General features: G+C 35.9%; 1 protein-coding gene across 3 annotated transcripts in view; it reads right to left on the reverse strand.

Moving 5' to 3' along the window:
* Positions 1 to 3,342: 3,342 nt before the first annotated feature.
* The window catches only part of CDC42SE2 (CDC42 small effector 2), a 60,561-nt gene continuing 43,192 nt past the window's right edge, over positions 3,343 to 20,711 (reverse strand). For all 3 annotated transcript variants that reach the window (XM_083354663.1, XM_083354665.1, XM_083354664.1), the window contains 3 exons: positions 9,533 to 9,634; positions 7,167 to 7,281; positions 3,343 to 5,774 (listed from right to left, as the gene is read on the reverse strand). In XM_083354663.1, the coding sequence (XP_083210789.1) occupies positions 7,183 to 7,281; positions 9,533 to 9,634 (201 nt within the window). In that variant the 3' untranslated portion in view covers positions 3,343 to 5,774; positions 7,167 to 7,182. The remainder of the gene's footprint in view (positions 5,775 to 7,166; positions 7,282 to 9,532; positions 9,635 to 20,711) is intronic.

Raw genomic sequence — 20,711 nt, forward strand, 5'->3', positions numbered from 1 at the left:
GAGGTTGTAAATAAGTTCCAAAAGAACCGCCCGCAAGGCATCTCTGGGCTACAGAAGTAAAGTTATTTGTCTGGTGGTACTTTATAGGAGATGTCACAAGTAGGTCAAAATTCATGAAAAGTAGGCCAGAAATATGCATGTTTGCTGTGAGCTCAAGCAGAGGAGCTCCCACTGTTACACTGGAATGAAACAGCACAATTTTGTTTTGCACTAAACAGCTGTTATCAGCACATATAAATGCTCCTTATCAGCACATCTTAAAAAGAGACTGCCAGATATTTGGTGCTAACATTTCTGTGTTATGTTTTGTGATAATGTATCCTTTGGAACATCTGCTCTATTAAGTACTGATTAATATATGTTATTTCTAATCAACATGTTTTTACCTTGCAGCGTATTTTTCATTTATATATCATAGAAGCCACTGTGATATTATGCATGTATCTTAGTTTGTATAATATCTTTCCCCCATTCTAAGGTTGGACCTTTTATTCACTGATCTTGAGTACTTCCTATTAAATATAGTAGAGTGTTTTAAATTCTGAGTACAGTTATATAATATGTATACTGTACAAAACAGATGGTAAAACTAAACTTAATCAATTACTCTCTGGTCTAATGTTAGTACACTGTTCAAGCTTTATTAGCTCTTTTGAGGCATACTTAAACTCAGCCACTTCAAGATACCAACACAGTGAGAAGTCCCATGCTAGCAGGCTGGCTTTTGCTTCTAAGGCCCCAATTTTGGGGAAACTTTTGTATGTCTAGACTCTAGACCAAATGTATAGAGAGGCTTCCTTATTACAACTGTTTTTCTGAACATGTTACCTTTTGTGAAGTAAATCACAAGCATCACATCTAGGGGCTGGATTTTTGGCTGAAACTTCTATTTTCACCTTATGACTTTCTCTCTCTCTCTCTCTCACACACACACAGCATAAAGTCATGTTTTAAGCATGATTGATGAATAAGCCATAGATGCTAAACCATAAACAATAGTTTATAAGCCATCATATCTGGATTCACATGCAACCTAATCCAAACTAATAAGTACATTGTGATTTATAGAGAGTTGTGCATCTCATTGCTGAGCTTAGTGAGATCTAAATATAGTTATTTTTTGAGCATCCAGTTTGTGACTTAATAGCATGTGGAAGATTGGTGAGTAAAAATAGCAGATTTTAGAGGCTTTCATTGTTCCATTAATCTTTGGAAGCAATAGTTTATTCCCAGGATTGGTGATAATGGAGAATCACAAATTGTGAAGATTTTCCAAAAAATTAATCACTGCTTCTGGAAAAAAAACCACCCTAACAACTGGAGGAAAAGATTTCACCAAGATACAGTCAGGGTAAGAATCAGTTTTCTTTGAAAATATACTGTATAAAGTTGAGCTAGCTAAAGAACACTCCTGACCAGGGGTGTCAAACTCACCATGTCACATGATGTGTCACAATGTATCATGACTATTTTCCCCTTGCTGGAGCTGGGGTAGCCGCAGCTTCCATGTGATGCATCCGGCCCACAGGCCAGCAGTTTGACAACCCTGCTCTTGACTAGCAACAGAAAAATGAAAGTTGCTCTCTTTGCTGGATAATTCCCCAAAACAAAAGGATGCCAGATTATAGCCTGTGAGACTGCTGAAATAAGACAATAGGCCTCTGCAAATTGGCATTAATGCAAACATTCCCAAAGGTCTGTTTTTTATTTTACATCTTAAGATGTTTATCTCAAGATGTGTACATGATTCTAACAAACATCACCCTAGTCAGTTTATAGATATCTTGAAAACAAGATATTCTATTGAACTGAAATCTTCCTGTGCTGACATTGACAGCTGTCAGTTGTTTTAATGCTAGTAAAGCAGCATTATCAACTCTTTGTGAATTACCAACATTTTCAAAAAAGCAAACCCCTTAAACGGAAGGATTTTGCTGAAAGCAGGAGGATGTTATCTCTCTACCTCCTTATTGCTTGCCTAAATTGTTTATCTCCCTATTTTTAAAAAATAAACTTCTCTATTTTTATTGGTATAGTTACTGGTTTTATTATTTCACTGTTTTGTTTTGATCATTTTAAACTTTTATTTCAATTATTACAATGACTTTTGAACTATAATGTGCTTCATTTTTAAAAAAATGGAAAGTGATATAAAAATACTATAAAGCAATAAGTGAAATGATTGAAACAACAGATTTATCTATTTTTAGAGATACCTGTTCTGCAATAAGAGCTCTGCTCCCACTTGTAATTTATATTTTTTAGTTAAGAATACAGTAATTATTACCTAGACTTGTTATCAATACATATACTTGTTGGCCACATTAGCAACAAAATACTTCTTGAACAGCTTTGATAACTGGGGACAGATAATATACTGTATGTAAGGTTAATCAAACCAACAGCATATTTATTATTAATCATTTGCACCAAAGGGAATTTATCATTTGCTTTAGTGAACTGTAATTAAAAACCAACATTTGCTATATTAAAATATGTTATAGATTTTGTTAGAAACTATCATGAGATTTCAGGAATTGAAATTTTTCTAAATAATACACAACAGTAATAATATTTATGAATTTTGTGAAGACAACTATTCAAATAATTTAATGTATTTAATATATTGAATACAGTTCATTTGTATCGCAGCTATGCAACAAGTCTACATTTCATTTTAAAGCAAGCTTTTGCACATTGGAGAAGGCAGAAGAAGCTGAACATAATGTAGAACTTTGCACAGTGTGTTTATTACTTTTTCACAAATAAATTTCTGGAAATCCATGGGAGTCATTTTCAAGTAATTAAAAGATTGTGACTTTGAAATGTATGGTGCTTTATCATATTTATAACAGATCTTCAACTTGATTTTATTTGGAAACAAAAAGCGTACAGATATTAACTGTAAGATCACTTCCAGTGATAGGCAAATTCTAATATTTCCTGTATAGTCTGAAAAAGGCTTGGGGCTTTCAAGGAGGCCTACTCTTCAAACGTCTCTTATTTAATGAGCTAATTTTAACATATGTTAATTTTCTGTTTGCATTTCTGCCAAAGTCTTTGACATTTTTATAGCAAGAAGTAGCATATAAACATTTACTGGATTTGATATAGAAAAGGCAGGTTGAGAATTTATGTTCAAGAAACTGACTGCTGTTTATTGAACTTCCTAACCAGGATCCTTTAAAAAATGTGTGCCATGTGCATATATAGCTCCCAATATAGTTCTCTCACCTTTACCATACCATCAGCTGAGAAAAATCTGCAACAATGACATTGTTTTTCAGATCTCTTTGTCCAAGCAAATAGATACTGATTATGGTAAAGAAATAGGAAAACCAGTAACTGAAAGAAAACATTTATTGAATCAAAGGTCAATATTTTCCTTTTAATATCTACAAGACAACATTGAACTTACATTATTTAAGAATGAACATAATGTACAAAAATGTATGTTTGTTATAAAAATATGTCTCTCTTTTCTGGCGGCTGAGCTGAAGATGACGACTTTTTTTTTTGGATCAAAAACTCTTCCCAGAATTCTTTTCTATCAGTTCAAAATAAAGTGAAATTTAATCTGAAACCCCAGGACAGTCTTCCCCAACCTGATGCTCTCTTTTGAACTACAGTTCCCTTGACTTGTAGGTAATGTTCATGATTTCAGGGATAATGTGCAGTCCAATATATTTAGACAGCTATTATATGGAAAGATATCATAGAGTACTTTGAAGAGCACTTTTGAAAATGTATGCATTTGACATCCTGATCTTGGCAACTACTAAGCTGCCTTTGTATTTGGCCCCAACAGTAAAAGGCATCTCCCTGGACTCCCTGAAATGAAACTTTCCCCAACAAAATTATATTTTCACCTGTATTATTTGGCTGCCTGTACCAGGAATGTCTTCTGGACTCAGCCCATAAATATGGATTTTTGTGCAGCAGCAGCAGTCTTCACATATTTGTTCAGCTACTACTTTGACTCAGAGATATTTACATAGTTTACTTCCTCAGTGGGTTTGGGCCCAAAAGTGGTTGTAGATAAGGATATTCTTCCATTTTCACTGAACAATCATTAATGATTTCACAACTGTTAGGGAATTTTTTTTTAAAAAAAATAAAAATAAAAGCTGTAAGTATGGTATTCCCTCATTCTCTACTCTCCCCTTACAAATTATAAATGGCAGTGGAGAAAGTAGCAATAAGCGTTAATTACAAAGCAATGCTACTATATAATCTTTCATTTCAGTGACACCTGGAGGAAGTTCTTGCATGGTCTTGTTTCCCCAAATATGCAGCAAATACTTGTAACATTAAGAATTTCTCCAGTGAGGCTCAGTTATTCTTATTTGCCAGTTAAGATATTAAAAAATGATGCATGAGGAAGATTCTAAACGTGTCTTAAAATTATGTTGTTAATATTCAATCAACCATTTTAATTTAATATGACAAAGGAGGCATGAGTATGGGGAAGACAAAAAATAGACCACTTAACAAAATATAAAATAACATAAAAAAAACGCCACAGTGCAATATTAAAACACAGTTTTCACACTTTGTGAAAGAAACATGCTTTGGAACCTGAGCAAAAGGCTTCTTCACCTATACAGCAAAAAGCCACCCTGTATGTTGCTTTCAGTGATATCCATTCCTGCTAGGTTACTTACTATGTTGCTCTTAGCAACTTACATGGGCCCCTAAATATTTAGTATGTGGACACTGCCAACTATTTAGAGAGTTCAACTAAATTCCAGCTATAATATTGCAGGCAGTTCATCATGCTGCTACTGGTGATACTGGAACAGCCTAGAATTAAGCATTGAAAAAGAAGAAAGAAAAAAAAGCAGCCAACATAACAATGCCTCTTAACTAGACAAAAGCGCCACCACAATATTTACTTTGTACGTTACCACACTGGTTTACAATCTTGAGGTCAGCTCTTCCAAAATAAATATATTGAACATTTACAACAAAATGTCTTCTGAATGCAGACTCTCTCTTTATTATTTCAAGATGAAATAGATTAAAAATCTAAGATGTATTTCCAAAGCAGCTAAAAGTTACAAGTCCATTTTTCCCTAGAGAGATTGGCATATTCTGGTACCACTGCATTTTTTTCCACCAACTTTAGCATCATCCATCTCCAAGAACGAGCATTAAAAATAAAAATAATGTTTTTGGCATCCAACAGGCCACCATACCAAGCAAATTCACATAGCATGCGGTCATACACTCATATACTCCTGATTTCTGACTGTGTGAAATGTTTGTTGTGCTTTCAGGTCCCAGACCTTTAAAAAAAAATAGATGTATATCAACAATGACAGACTCAAGATATTAACAGAAACTTGCTTGCTTCTAATTACAAAGAAAGAAGTCATAACAACAATGAAAGGATGAGAATGCTATAATCAAGGTTTTGCAGAGGGAGTACAAAACGAGGGTCAACCCAACACCAAACCTGTCTGTTCAGAATTTAGATTGCTCAAAATATTGTTTCAAAATACTGAGAGTAAAAGTTTTAGAAGCTCAAAAAAACAAGTTAACCAGTACAATGTCCACAGATGTTTTGGTAGTGAAATGTAAGCTTGCTACTTTAAAGGCACAACCAGTCTGATAAATGTCAGCCTCACAGCAGAACAGGAATGTCTGAATGGCATAATAATCACGAAGGGTGGATGATGGGCCATCAACTTGTTTTATCATGAGCACAGGAAGCAGTCACCAAGGCATAAAGTAGAGGGACACAGGAACAAAGTATAGAAATTTGCAGGGACCTGTGAAAAAACAGAACAAAGAATGAATAAAACATTTTTAAGTAGGGCAGAACTATAGTTGTTGTTCTGTCGCTAAGTCATGCCCGACTCTTCATGACCCCATGGTCCACAACTCACCAGGCCCACCTGTTCTCCACTGTCTCCTGGAGTCTGCCCAAACTCATGTTCATTGCACCAATGACACTATCTAACACTCCTCAAGTTCATCAAGGATAACTTGAGTTTCCCCTCGTTGTACCATTTGTGACCTATCCAACATTGCAATAATTTTACAATTTCTATTTCTCTGCTCTCAGTAGGTAACTCAGTAATATGTTCAGAATGGGTTGGGCAAACGGTTTGCTGAAATGATTTTGATGGCATCCAGAAAGATCATCAGTGGCCAAGTACTAGCAGCAGACGGAGCTAGAGTCCAATAGCATTGGTTTTCTATGATACACATACAATATTGATGGATATTGTATATATGTGCATAACATGGTAGTCCTTTTCTCCAAACAGGGATGTATGTACAGAAGCAAATTAAAGAGAGAGGAAGACAAGGTGAGGACCTGCTTCTTTTTCTTTGTATCCATGAAGAAACAGTCCTTTTCTCTATATACAGAGAAGAAACGCAGCAGATTTCTCTGAGAAGGGGAGAAGGAGACCTGCATCTTGGCTTAATTGAACTAGACAGGAGTAATCTATAGGCCAGACATCTTCCATCCCCAATTACAAAGGAGAAAGAAAGCGTATAGCATATTGTCATGGTATCATGTGACTCTATTATCTAAAAGTATAAATATCCTTGCGTTTTCTTTATGCTACCATGGAAGGTAGCAATGGACAGTATTGAGTAGTTAGGGACTACAACTTCATCTCCTGACTTGCTAGAGGCTACAGAAACTCATCTGGTGATAATATGTCATTATTGGAAATAGCAGCAGTGAATTTTTGAGTCTTCTTTGCTGCATTGGGGCGGAGGGGGAATAAGGTAGAATGGGAAGAGAAGCAAGAAGCTTCTAGGAAGTAACTATTCCTACCCACAGTCTTAAGCACTTCCTGCAAGCCATCATCAAAACAAGTAAGTGAAAATTTGCTACTATGATGTAGAAGCGATGGGGGTCTGCACATGATTCTGTTTTACTACAATGCCTCCTCCAACCTCCTCCATTGTTAATTCTGATCGGGGGATTTTGGTCTGAGAGAAATATTGAAGAGGAAATAAAAGGATCAAATAGCTAATGCCAGTTTTTGATAAATGTATGTGTGAAATCAGTATGAAATACATCAGAATGTATATTACATATAATTTTGAGATAAGAATTATGCATGACTTTGATGTCCCATATTTTGTATCTCTGGAAGTCAGAGGAGACAGATGTTAAAATGTGGAAAGTTTGTAATACTTACTGGAAAGATGCCCGAGTTATCCTGCCTTTGTATCTACAAGCTGCATTTGAACATTTGCATTCATGCCTCCTCCATAGCCTCCTTTGGATTGCATTTGGTTTTGAATTGAACTCACCTAAAGAAACAAAACCATGATGGTTTTGTTATAGAAAGTATGGTCAACTGTAATATGATACTTCTTGAATCTTTAGATTAATGCAAAATTTGTACAAAGTCAACCATATTACTCATTAATATATATAGCCAAACATGTAAGAAAAGGATACTTTAGAATTCTATGCTTATTTTCTTAATATTTTTGCTGCCCTAAAATGTAATTAGATCCAAAGTAATCTCTTACTATTGCAATTTAGTGAGATTTAAGGTGCTGGTACTTACCTTTAAAGCCCTACATGGCTTAGGCCCGGGATATTTGCAGGACCGTCTACTGCCAGGAACGACTTCCCAGTGCGCTCACACAGAGAAGGCCTCCTCAGGGTACCGTCGGCTAGACAATGTCGGCTGGCGACCCCCAGGGGGAGGGCCTTCTCTGTGGGAGCACCAGCCCTGTGGAACCAGCTCCCCCCTGAGCTTCGGATGGCCCAAGATCTCCAGTCCTTTTGCCGCGGCCTCAAAACACTCCTTTTCCACCTGGCTGACCTGGACTGACAGGGATTTTAATTATGTTTTTAATTTTTAACTCTAATTTTTAATTTATTTTAATTTTAATTTATTCTACAGGGACCATTAATTTAATTTTTATTTTAACTTCTGTATTATTGTATGTTATTGTTGTTAGCCGCCCTGAGTCCTTCGGGAGATAGGGCGGCATATAAGTCCCAATAATAAATAAATAAATTTCTCTTCTACAACTTGATTCAACATATGCATGGACATTATTTTATGACTAAAGCTCATCTACATGCTATTTGTTTGATTGTTTTGTTCAGAGGTCAAGGGACAGGTTGGTGGCTCAACATTCAAGATCATGTGGGTTTTCCTTGTTCCTTTCTTAAATGTCTATCTGTCGGGGACATGCAATGGCGAGGAAAAGCTCAAGAACTTAAAAAACAACTTTACTGTACATAAATTTTCTTATAGCTTCTGTGGGCTAGGATACTGCACCAAAACCTATTGACATATTCATTTCTTTATTTTGTTAATTTTTTATATGCCACCAATCTCACTCAGATGCAACATAGGGAGTTCTAAGTCAGGAAGCTGCATATCTTTAGAAGGTGACACCAGAAGAATGGCTAGATGTGCTTTTTCATGACATTTGAATTTCATGTATGTAAGTACTGTAATCAAGGAGGGATGATTTATTATATATGCTTTTTGGATGTGACCTATCATCAACACAAGCAACCTATTCCCTGATATTGAAACCTGAGACTATATAAATAACAGCTATAGGGCTGTAAAACACTTTCTCTGTTACATCAGACAGATAACATGATACAGATTTTAAGTATTTCTTGAATCCCTAGCATGTTTAGTGCATTGTCCAAAATGTAAAGTATGATTAATGTAATGATATTTTGCTTAAATATGCTAGGTTCACAACCACATTCCTTCTACTTTATTTTACAAATCCCAATTGACATTAATCATACTTTTTTAAAAATATGGCTAATAAAAAAAATTAAACATTTTTAGGCAAGGAAGCAGATAACTTTTCAAATTCTTCCTTGTGGCAATATTAGACGAAAGAAGGTGAGCAAAAGAACTCACTTGCTGTGGCTTGTTTTCAACATACTTACAATGCCATTAAAAATGATGATTGAAATTTACTTTTTTAAGAGTTTGATGTATGTTAAGGCTAGCCTATGTAGTACCATACCCTAATTTTGGCATATATATTTATTATCAAATGTTTTTACAACCATTTTAATACACTACACAGAGATGCAGAGTTCCTTAGGGTAAGCTCCACTGAACTTAATGATGTCTACAGAGGAACAAAAGGAACAAACTGAAATTCAATTATATCATGGATTTATTTTTTAGTTGCCCCTGGAGAAGCATTTCTTGATTAGAAACATCCCTTAATAAATGGATTCCTATGATGTGCTGAAAATTCCTCTCTCCTTTTTCTTACTAATAATTCCTGTCCCATTTGCAAATGATTTCATTTTTCCCCTTTTAGATATAGTTATAAATCTAAAAGGTATAATACCCTAAAACATCCTTTTCCATCATGAAACCATCTAGATGTAGGAAATAAATACTGATGATTTCCAGAAAGTATGACCAAAGCTATCTGGGAATTATGGAGATTGAAATCTAACATATCTGCATGGCAGCAGGACAGAAATATTATTTCAAAATATAACATTCAAGAATAAGGTCTCCAACCCTGCTGGATTCCTAGCAAATGCACTTACCGAATTCATTCCACTGAAGAGATCTCCTGAACCAACATGAGCAGTATGAACGAAGTTTGTTGGCTCACCAATCATACTCCTATCGATCCGCCGCCGCCTTTTCTGAAAAGGGAGGAAAACACAACTCATTGGTGCCACTCAGAAGGAAACAATATTTAAACTTGGGTATGGGATGTTCCCATAAGAGGCCTTGGGTTTGTTGTATGTAATTTTTATTAAAAGAATATTTTATATAAGATTGAAAAAACTACAGAAACATAAAAAGTAAAAAAAGATATTACAAAAATAAAAGAAAAAGTGAAAGACAACAAAAGGAAAGGAAAAAGATCTATAGAAGCAACCTCTGATCTTTTTTTTTTTTTTGCAGCAGTTATAAACATTTTCACCCTCCCAAATTACATATTATGGTTCTCTTCCTCCCATAGATGGTTTTAAAATAATGAATTTCAAAAGCATAAATTCGTTTTAATCCATTTTCAGCAAGAAGTCCACAAATGGTTTACAGTCTTTTATATTTTAATTGTTGTTCCTTCTTTAATCAAACACGCCATTGTGCCATTTCTGCAAGCTCTAATATTTTTGTGATACATTCTTCCATTATGGGTATTCTGTGTACTTCTAGCTTTCTGAATATCATAGCTTTACTGCAGTTGCCATATATAAAATCAATCATCCATGAGTCTTTTCTAATTGACTATCCATAAGTTCTAGTAAAAAAAAAAAGAATCAGGTTTCAAGGCTTTGGGTTTGTCTGCAGCACCACTATGTTCTTTGTTACCATACTGATGTAATTCTTAAGCAGCCAAGCTATTTTTTCCCTAGTTTGGTTCTTACATTTAGGAAGGGGATTCAATAGGAAGATTTCAAAAGGATGTGCTATTTCATTTTTCTAAGATAAAGCTAATACCAACCCTAAAGATCAACTTCCTTGTACAGAAAGCAGCTTTCTGATTTAAAAGACAGAAGAGAACTAGATTTTTTTGTAAAAAAAATAAGTTTCTCTCCTTCATAGTTTTGGTCCCCCAAGAAGTAATTGGTCCCCCAACATTTCTTCCTACTATCTAATAACGATTGTTCCCTTACCTACGAATGAAGCAGAAATTGCAGTCTTAAATAACAAGACTGATTTTTTTAAAAAAAGTGATTATTAAAAGGAGTTTAAATGTTATTTCATTACCCTAAAAAGGTTTCTTGACCCTCTATCCCTATAAGCATTTTCTCCATCACATATTTTAAGGAATCAGCATCCTCCTACATATGGTATGCAAGGAGATGGTAAGACCACCTAGAGTTTTGAGTGGAAGTTTACTCATCTCATCAGCAGGATTTCTGCTGTCCAAACACTGCCCTAGTTGAGTCACTGCAAATCAAAGCCACAGCTGAGAATACACCATGGTCTGTAGCCCATAAAAGCAAGATCTGTTTAGAATGATCTCAAGCCCACAACAGACATGCCCATGTTATAGACTCCCCACTTTTTCTGAATAACAAATAACACTAGGATAGTTGAACCTTTTTCACAAATAGTAAGCATCTTAAAAATTATGCCAAATCTGCAGAAGAAAGTGCTAGCACAAAATCCTAAACAAATGAGTGTGAATTCCTTTGATTCCAACGGAATGCAATTCTTACATGCTTAAAGGTACCGTTAACTATTTTGGACTTTGTAATAAAATGTTATCAAGAAATTGTTGTTGTCTATGAATGATTAAATATGGGTCTCTACCAAGCAAGTGTGTACTGTATATGTTAGACCAGGGGTAGGCAACCTTGGCTCTTTTATGACTCATGGACTTCAATTCATGCTGGCTCAGGAATTCTGGGAATTGAAGTCCACGAGTCATAAAAGAGCCAAGGTTGCCTACCCCTGTGTTAGACCATTAAACCCAGTGTACTGAGTTCAACTGACAAAGACAAACATAATAAGCTGACTGGTGAGATTTTTCAGACATCTTTCTTTGCTTCAAATGTGTGTTTATCAACATCATAATATCAAGATGGTTGAAAATAAATACAAAGGCTACATTGTGCCAAATGATCATGTATTTTATATGAACTACCTGACTGGGGTTTATAAATGATAGATTATGACTTAGTACTACGTGTGATCCAGACTCAGCTGCAACCACAACTGAGCCCCAAATTTCTGTTGCTAAATAAGATAAGTGAGTTTTGCCATGTTTTACAACCTTTCTTGCCATTTGTTGAGTGAATCACAGCAATTGTTAATAACATGGTTGTTAAGCAGCTATAGCTTCCCCATTGACTTTCCTTGTCAGAAGGTTACAAGATATTGCATTACTGCAACTGTCATAAATACATGCCAATTGCCAAGCATCTGAAGTTCGATCCCATGACCACCCAGATGCTGCGATGGTTGTTAAGTGTGAAAAATTATCATAAGTCATTTTTTTCAGTGCCATTGTAACTTAACACAACCAATAATCAAGAAGTTAACATTACCATAATCAAGGAACTACCAACTCTAGACAAACAACCCAACAATTAAACAGCAGCCAGATCAAGAACTACCAAGACCATACCCATCAACACTGACAGGGCAACCCATTAGTATATAAAATGAGAGCAAACTCCATACTCTTCCAGTACTAGTGATGTTACCTTGTTTGATAGTGAAACATTTGCAAGAAAACACTATGCTCAGAAAGCACCAAGGACTCCACAGTTCAACCTCGAGCTATAAATATTCTCTTCCATCGGTATATAAAATGCTGATCAGGGGAAGCCAGATGTACACAGCACTTGCTCTTTGTCACTCAGACTCAACTTTCTGCATTGAATATTAAGATTGGAAAGGGTTCTCAACTTTTCTTTGCTTGAAAAATAAATAGAAATGTCTATTCAATGAGGGTGTAATGTTATTTTCCGAGTGTGAAGTCATCTTGGTTGATTCTGAGGTTTTTTCCTTCCTTCCTCAGGCTTACCTAGTGGCAACCAATGCCAGCAGTCTTCCAATCCACAAAGACAGGAGAAGGCCGGAAGAATAGAGAGATAGACTCTCCCAGCAGTCTTATCTACTGTACTTCGTTGGATCTGACAATTATGACTTAATATCATCTTCCAGTAAAAAAATAAAAATGTGCTATTTTTATTGTATTTCTGGAGTTAAATGTTAATGTGTTTAAAACATTAATAGCCTGAACATGTTTACTACAAACAAACTAGGCTAAATTTCCAGATTCTTGCTTTGGCAATGCTGGTTCAGAGTTTCAGTCACAGCACATCTGATAGGGAACAGCTGAGAAAGGCTGCCATGTTCAATAACCATTTTGGTTTCATTCTTTGTGAACGAACTGGAAACTTATTTAGGAAGCTTCTGGTGACAGTTTTGGAAATTTGCCTTTGGTCTACCTGGAGCAATTTTGTAGAGAGATACCAGTCAGGTTTGGTCTCCTTTTAACTCTTGTCCTCTGAGAGCAGTTGGAAGATTAATTCAGTCAATTTATATGGGACAAAAATGGAAAATAACTAAGTCTTCCATTGTGATTTTTTATAATTCTCCATGTTTACAATTCCCCTAAACAGTAAAATAAAGCGAACCTTTGAAACTGGATGCTCTAGTTTCTATGACAACAGAAAAAATAGCAGAAGTTTCAACACTGCTAAATACAAAACTTTACACCCACACAGAACATTGCCAGAATATGTACAGGTCCTCATTTGGTTTGATCTTTTCCAAGTAAGTATTTGTATCCTCTTCTGCTCCCACACATTTTTCCCTTCTTCTCCATGGTTGCCTTCACATAAAGATTTTTTTTTTCAATCCTTAAAAAATTATTTGTGTTCTTATTTTATCATTTCTATGAAAACCATGTGCATATTCCTAAAAGACAAGGTTAGACTATTTTTTCCCTTAGCAACACAGGTAGTCCTCAACTTACAACAGTTCATTTAGTGATGTTCAAAGTTACAACGGAACTGAAAAAAGTGACTTATGACCATTTTTCACACTTACGACCTCTGTAGCAGCCCCATGATCATGCGATCAAAATTCAGGTGCTTGGCAACTGACTCATACTTATGACCATTGTTGTGTCCTAATGTGGTGTGCAACTTCCTTTCTGACAAGTAAAGTCAACGGGGAAGCCAGATTCACTTAGAAACAGGGTTACTAATTTATCAACTGCAGTGATTCGCTTAACAATTGTGGCAAGAAAAGTTGCAAAATGGAGCAAAACTCACTTCACAAATGCCTCACTTAACAACAGAAATTTTGGATTCAGTTGTGTTCGTAAGTCAAGGACTACCTGATCTTATCACCATTTTCCCCCTGCTTAGATCTGTGAATCCTTTCTCTATTTTTCAGTTAAACCTTCAGCTGAGATCAGTGACCTTTCATAGTACGCTATCATTACTTATATGGTGCAAAAGCATGTTACGGCATTAACTCCATCCACAAGAACTGCTACCAATGCCACACCCCCACTGGAATATTGCAAGTAGGAGACAAATTTGGTGGAAATGTGTTGCACAGCAATCCTCTTTTCTGCACTAGGTTTACAGTGGATCTTACTCTATAGATTTCTAATTTTCTATTTAGGCATGTAATACTGAAGAGTTAGGGACTGACAAAATCCTCTCACAACTCTTTCTAGGACATTTTGGTGGAAGCCATAATAGTTAATGATTGAACTCAAGAAACTGGGTATGATCAAAATCACTAGGAGATCTCAAAAGATGTAGGTTAGACTAGAATTCTTTTTTTAAAAAAAGCTTAGAAGGACTCAACGGTAAACCACTTCTAAATAATAATAATAATAATAATAATAATAATAATAATAATAATAATAATAATAATAATAATAATAATAATAATATAAATACAAAGTTGGAAGGGACCTTGGAGGTCATCTAGTCCAACCCCCTGCTCAGGCAGGAAACCCTATACTATTTCAGACAAATGGCTATCCAGTCTCTTTTTTTTAATTAAAGAGTTTTACAAAAAATTTTTTACAAAGCATCCCCAAAACCCACCCGCCCCAAACCACCCTCCTCCCCCCCACTTCCCAGAGCTGAATACAGGGTCATAAATATAATGATCATATTCTAACTAAAATTATCCATTATAAAATTAACCAAATTCATAATGTGCTTTAACTCCCCTTTAACATTGATACATAAAAACATAATAATAACTTAAACAAAAATATAATCAATACTAATACTAAAGTTAATAAAAATCTAAAATCTACTCATAAGCTAAATGGAACTTTTTAGTCCCATATTTATTCTGAATATAATCTATCCATCTCCTCCAAACTGAAATATATCTTTCTTGCAAATAATCCTTCAAATAAGCAGAAATCTTAGACATTTCTGCAAGATTCGATACCTTAAGTACCCATTCTTCTATAGTAGGCAAACTATCCTTCTTCCAATATTGTCCCACCAGTAACCGTGCTGCTGTTATCAAGTTCAACATCAAATTGATTTCTTTGGTATCACAATCTACAACAATACCCAATAAAAACAATTGTGGAGAAAACTTTATCTTTCTCTTAAAAATCTTTTGAATGTTCCATCAAATTTTAATCCAAAAAGCTTTTATATTTCTGCAAGTCCACCACATATGAAAATAAGTAGCATCTAAACTACCACATCTCCAGCATTTAGACTGTAGGTTAGGATACATATTAGACAACTTTTTGGGATCCAAATACCATCTATAAAACATTTTATAAAAATTTTCTCTTAAATTTTGAGCCTGCTATCCAGTCTCTTCTTAAAAACTTCCAGTTTTGGAGCATTCACAGCTTCTGGAGACAGGTTGTTCCACTGATTAATTGTTCTGTCAGGAAGTTTCTCCTTAGTTCTAGGTTGCTTCTCTCCTTGATTAGTTTCCATCCGTTGCTTCTTGTCATGCCTTTGGGTGCTTTGGAGAATAGCATGACTCCCTCTTCTTTGTGGCAGCCTCTGAGATATTGGAAGACTGCTATCATGTCACCCCTAGTTCTTCTCTTCATTAAGCTAGACATACCCAATTCCAGCAACCGTTCCTTATGTTTTAGCCTCCAGACTCCTAATCATATTTGTTGCTCTTCTCTATACTCTTTTTAGAATCTCAACATCTTGTAGAACTATAATTGTAGAGCTATCGTAGAACTATACATTGCTGCTTAATTTTCAGTTTCTCTTTTTTACCCAATTGTCATATTTTTCTGAATGGATTGTTCTCTACTTACTGACATGTATTTTGAAGGTCATCTCTTGTTAGGCTTCTTTTGTAAATTTTAAGAAAATGTACCTCAAGGAGACTTTCCCTTTTTGTACTGAAACACTCAGTGATGGTAAATATAGAAAGAATATTCATTACAAATCTATTTTGAGTTACATCACACTGACCTTGGTAAATGATGCTGTACAACTAGACCTCAGAAATGGATATTGTTTAAGCCACAGCTCCTTTCTTTTCTGCTAGCTCAGCAGACCATCATCTTAGTTATCTTTTAAAGTAAACAATGCAGTCTGTAAACTATGTTCCTAATGTGCCATTACATTGTATGATATTTTACTCATCACATAATATTGCTAACAATTTCAAGCCAAAGTATTGCAGTTTTTGATTACTGTAAAATCTGTGCTACTGTATGAGGCACCAGTAGGTAACCTGGTGGTTTACAGATATTTTGGACTATAATTCATGTAAACTGTGACAACTGTCCATGTTGGTTGGTGTTCCTGGAATTGTAATTTAAATCTCACAGTCATTACCCATGCTATAGCAAACCTTCCCATCCAAATTGATGTTTGTAAAATGGATCCCCAACTCCTGGGCTGCAGCCCACTACTGGGCCTTGAGCTGTTTGGAACCGGGCTGCAGAAGAGGTGGGTGAGCGTGCACTTGCAACCACACCTGCATGAGCAGCATTTGCGCCAGCAGCTGGCGCGGGTGCCCGCTGCTTGCGCAAATGGAGCTGCACATGGGCGGAACCATCCCCTTTCCCCCCTGCCGGTCCACAAAGCCAGAAAGGTAGGAGAACTCAGTTGTAAGATACAGATTGGGAACTGCTTAGCATGGAGATATAGTCACGTCTCACCACATCTAGGCTGCTTGTTACAAAATCCGTAAGTGCTTGCATGATATGATTCTTCAAAATGATGTAAAAAATAATAGAATAGAGGGAAACCAATGTTTAAGGATAGAATTTTAAAGACTGCAACTCAAGTTATTGGAGAACAATCTCAGGGACCAAGTGACAAATGCTCCAACGTTGCTGCAGTTAGAAAAACAGCCTTAAGTGTCTAAATAATTAGAAATGTTGCTTTTAAGTAAAATATGGTAATTTATACAAAAATTTGGCTGTTGTTCAATGGCAGCTGTCTCTAAGCATGATATAGGTACAGGACAGATAGCACGCCCTGTTTTTCTCTTGCTGTGCTTCTTGAAAGTAACACAGGAAATATTTGGAGAGAGGTCAACTAACATGATGAAATGTTATAACTCCATGACAGGATATGTGTCAGTACTTACAATGTGAAGCCCTTCCTATTCAGCTAAATAAATGTCACTTCCAATTGAGAAGGGGAAAAGGAAGCAGAGAGCTGATTTTGCTTTTAGGAAATTTATGGCTAAAATTTAATCTAACCCAGAAACTGCATCTCCATGCTTCTTCTCCATGTATGCAGTAAGCTTATAAAGTGAATCCCTTCGCTGATTGTAAAAAAGTAGTTTCTAGATGCACAAATAGAGAGCTGTGGAATGTTATTTCTTGCTCACTTTGTATTTTAGGTTGACAATATGCCACAAATTTAAATGAAGGTAAATTACAGTGTACAAATCCTTGAAGGACCATTTTGCATCCTTGGTTACCTTCTGAAATGCCTCCATAAAGAAATAATCTTGCTGAAGCACATTATGTATGATCTACACAATTCCTGGGGAGGAAAGCTATGGCAAATCTAGACAGCATACTAAAAAGCAGAGACGTCACCCTGCCAACAAAAGTGCATATAGTCAAGGCCATGGTTTTTCCAGTTGCAATGTATGGCTGCGAAAGCTAGACCATAAGAAAGGCTCAGCGGCAAAGAATTGAGGCCTTTGAACTATGGTGCTGAAGAAGACTCCTGCAAGTCCCTTGGACTGCAAGGCGATCAAACCGGTCAGTCCTAGAGGAGATCAACCCTGACTGCTTTTTAGAAGGCCAGATCCTGAAGTTGATACTTTGGCCATGTAATGAGAAGGAAGGACCCACTGGAGAAGAGCCTAATGCTGGGGAAAATTGAGGGCAAGAGAAGAAGGGGACGACAGAGAATGAGGTGGCTGGATGGAGTCACTGAAGCAGTAGGCGTGAGCCTAAATGGACTCCAGAAGATGGTAGAGGACAGGAAGGCCTGGAGGAACGTTGTCCATAGGGTTGTGAGGGGTCGGACACGACTTTGCAACTAACAACAACAACAACAACACAATTCAAGCAGATATACCATATCAGGGATTCCTCAACTCCTTCGATCAGTGTTCACATTTAGGATTTGAAAGCATAATGTGGCTATGTTCACAAAATGGATACTATAATGGATATCCCAAGGTATCTGGGATAGCATTACTCAATATTTGACCAGTTTGTCTTCAAATGTTTAGAGATGCATTGAGTATCAGATTCAGAAAGCCTCACTTAAAGCCCTTCGCTTTGAACCTCTTTAAATAACTGATCATTTAATCTTCTCATTTGATAACATAATAGTAGCATTGCACAGTAGTCACATTTAACAGGTAAAATACCAAGTAATATTTATTAGCGAATACACATAGTGTAGATGCCTAATGGTCTCAGATAATACCTATGAAACTCAAATGTCTATGGAGATTCTCAGTCATCCAGGTCATAGTTATCCCAAAGATAACTATGAGCCTTGGTGGAGTAGTGGGCTAATGCCTCCTTAAGTAACACCAGCTGCCTGCAATTATTGCAGGTTCGCATCCCACCAGGCTCAAGGTTGACTCAGCCTTCCATCCTTCCGAGGTAGGTAAAATGAGGACCCAGATTGTTGGGGGCAATTAAGCTGACTTTGTAATAATGCCGCTTGGGCCCCCCCTGAAAGCCCTAATAAGCAGGCATATACATAGAATGAAGGCTACTGCTAAGCTTGTAAGCCGCCCTGAGTCTTCGGAGAAGGGCGGGATATAAATGGAATTAAAATAAAAAATAAATAAAATAAAAGATGCTTTTTCCTTAGCGCTGGAGTTCCCAGATCCAAGTACCATCAATACTGGACTACCTGCATCTGACACTATCTGTACATGTATGCTTCATAAAGGAACTGTTTCCATAAAAATTATGCATAGAAAGTGGTCCTTTTGAGCCTCAGTATATTTTAAGATCCTTTCTGAACATTTTTTTCAGTTGCCTACTTTTAAAATGGTTTTAAATGAAATATAAATAGAAATGCATTTATTTTCAACAGTTCACTAAAAGACTTTTGAAATTAAAAGTCTTTCTGCATAAAGAAGTCTTTCTACATAAATAAAAAAGAGAATATTATGCAATTTCTGAGGCAAAGATCATAAATGTGTGCCAAGTGGCCATCTAATTATTATTGTAATTAAGTATATCTATGACTATCAAATAACATGGACATTTACTTGCCATTTATGAGTAAATACTGTTTTTCTTCGTAAATGTGCTCCTTGAACTAGTAAAGTTCTGGGCACCGATCCACAGCCTAGCACACTAATTCTCCATTTGACTGTGGCTCATCTCCACATATATGTTCTTCATGTGTACAAGAAGCCAAATAGAAATCCATTAATTTCATAGTTTAGCCTTCTCCCCATTTTTGAGCAGATATAATTATACAGTACAAAAAAATAAGCATGTTGACTACTACTTTGGCAGATGGTTTAGATTATGGTTTTTGGATAGTACAAACATTATATTTAGTTGCAAACCGAAATTTTCAATGCTAGAGCAGCCTGATATGATGGGGGCTAGTTGGGAGCTATAAAACACAAAGCTTTATGTAATTATTTAAAATACGTGTATGTGATTTAAATTATGTATTATAATTTTCCTAATCTCAATCTCAGTCAGACTGTAGATGTAAAACTGTTGAAAGTTATAGACAGGATAAAGGGAAGTTAGAGCACCAGATCTGGACTGCAACAGTCCATATTACCATGAGATAGCACCCCCTTTGCAATGATCTTGTGGTCACCGAGATTTTTGCTGCCCTAAGGTAAATCATGACAGAGATGGCACTGTCTCTTACTTTTATCAGCCTGGCTTTTCCATGGATAGTTCTCTGTTATTTCAGATTCTGTTTGCCATAATTTTCCTTGTATAATGGACCGAACGTCTTCTCTTTTTATGTTCTATTTCTCCATTTGTCCAGGCAAGAAACCTTAACAGAGCCCTCGCTGTTTTCTATAAATGGTTAAACATTTGGCTTATTTAAACTCCTGTTCTAATAGAAGATAACTAACATGAATCCGAAATGCTTGTCCTCTAAGGGTCAGCAAATTACAGGAACTGGAAACTGTAGTTAATCTAATTTTTAGCCCTTAAATCTTCAGACGCAATTGCTTTTAGGATTTTCAGCTCATAGAAAAATGATTTTCAGCCTAGTGGAAAAAAATTAAGTCTGGGACAAAAATGGCCCCAAATTTGTCTATTGCTTCAAACGTAAGCAACAACACTTACTGAAACATTTTTCCTCCCTCTCAGCTGAAAGTTTACCATACAAACTGTTGTGGTTTACCATCCTTACTTAGCATGTTTCTCACACAACTTTCAATTCCTAAGATTCCTAGCACAATATTGCAAGAAGTGTGAAAAGAATAAATAACATCTTACATTTATAATTCTCTTGAGTGTGGCCTTCTAACATCAAAGCACTACCTTAACCAACAACAACACTTAATACACTAGTTTGCTAAATTGATATATAATTCAATTATAAACAGAGCTCTTACTGTATTCAGATGAAGTCCCCAAAAATTCAATTCAAGCACATCATGAAAAGATAAACTAATACAATATATTAATAATGACTGATATATAGTGAATATATAATATTTATTGTGTCCCATAATTGGTGTCAACAGATGAATACAACTCAAGAACCACAGCATATCTAGGCCATTTTCAAACATTTCTTTGCTCTAGAGGGAATTTGATGTTTCAGTTATCAGCTTGACAGACAAGGAATTCAATTGGCTTAA

This window comes from Vipera ursinii, assembly GCF_947247035.1.
Source record: "Vipera ursinii genome assembly, chromosome: 2".
In the NCBI taxonomy this organism is placed as follows: Eukaryota; Metazoa; Chordata; class Lepidosauria; order Squamata; family Viperidae; genus Vipera; species Vipera ursinii.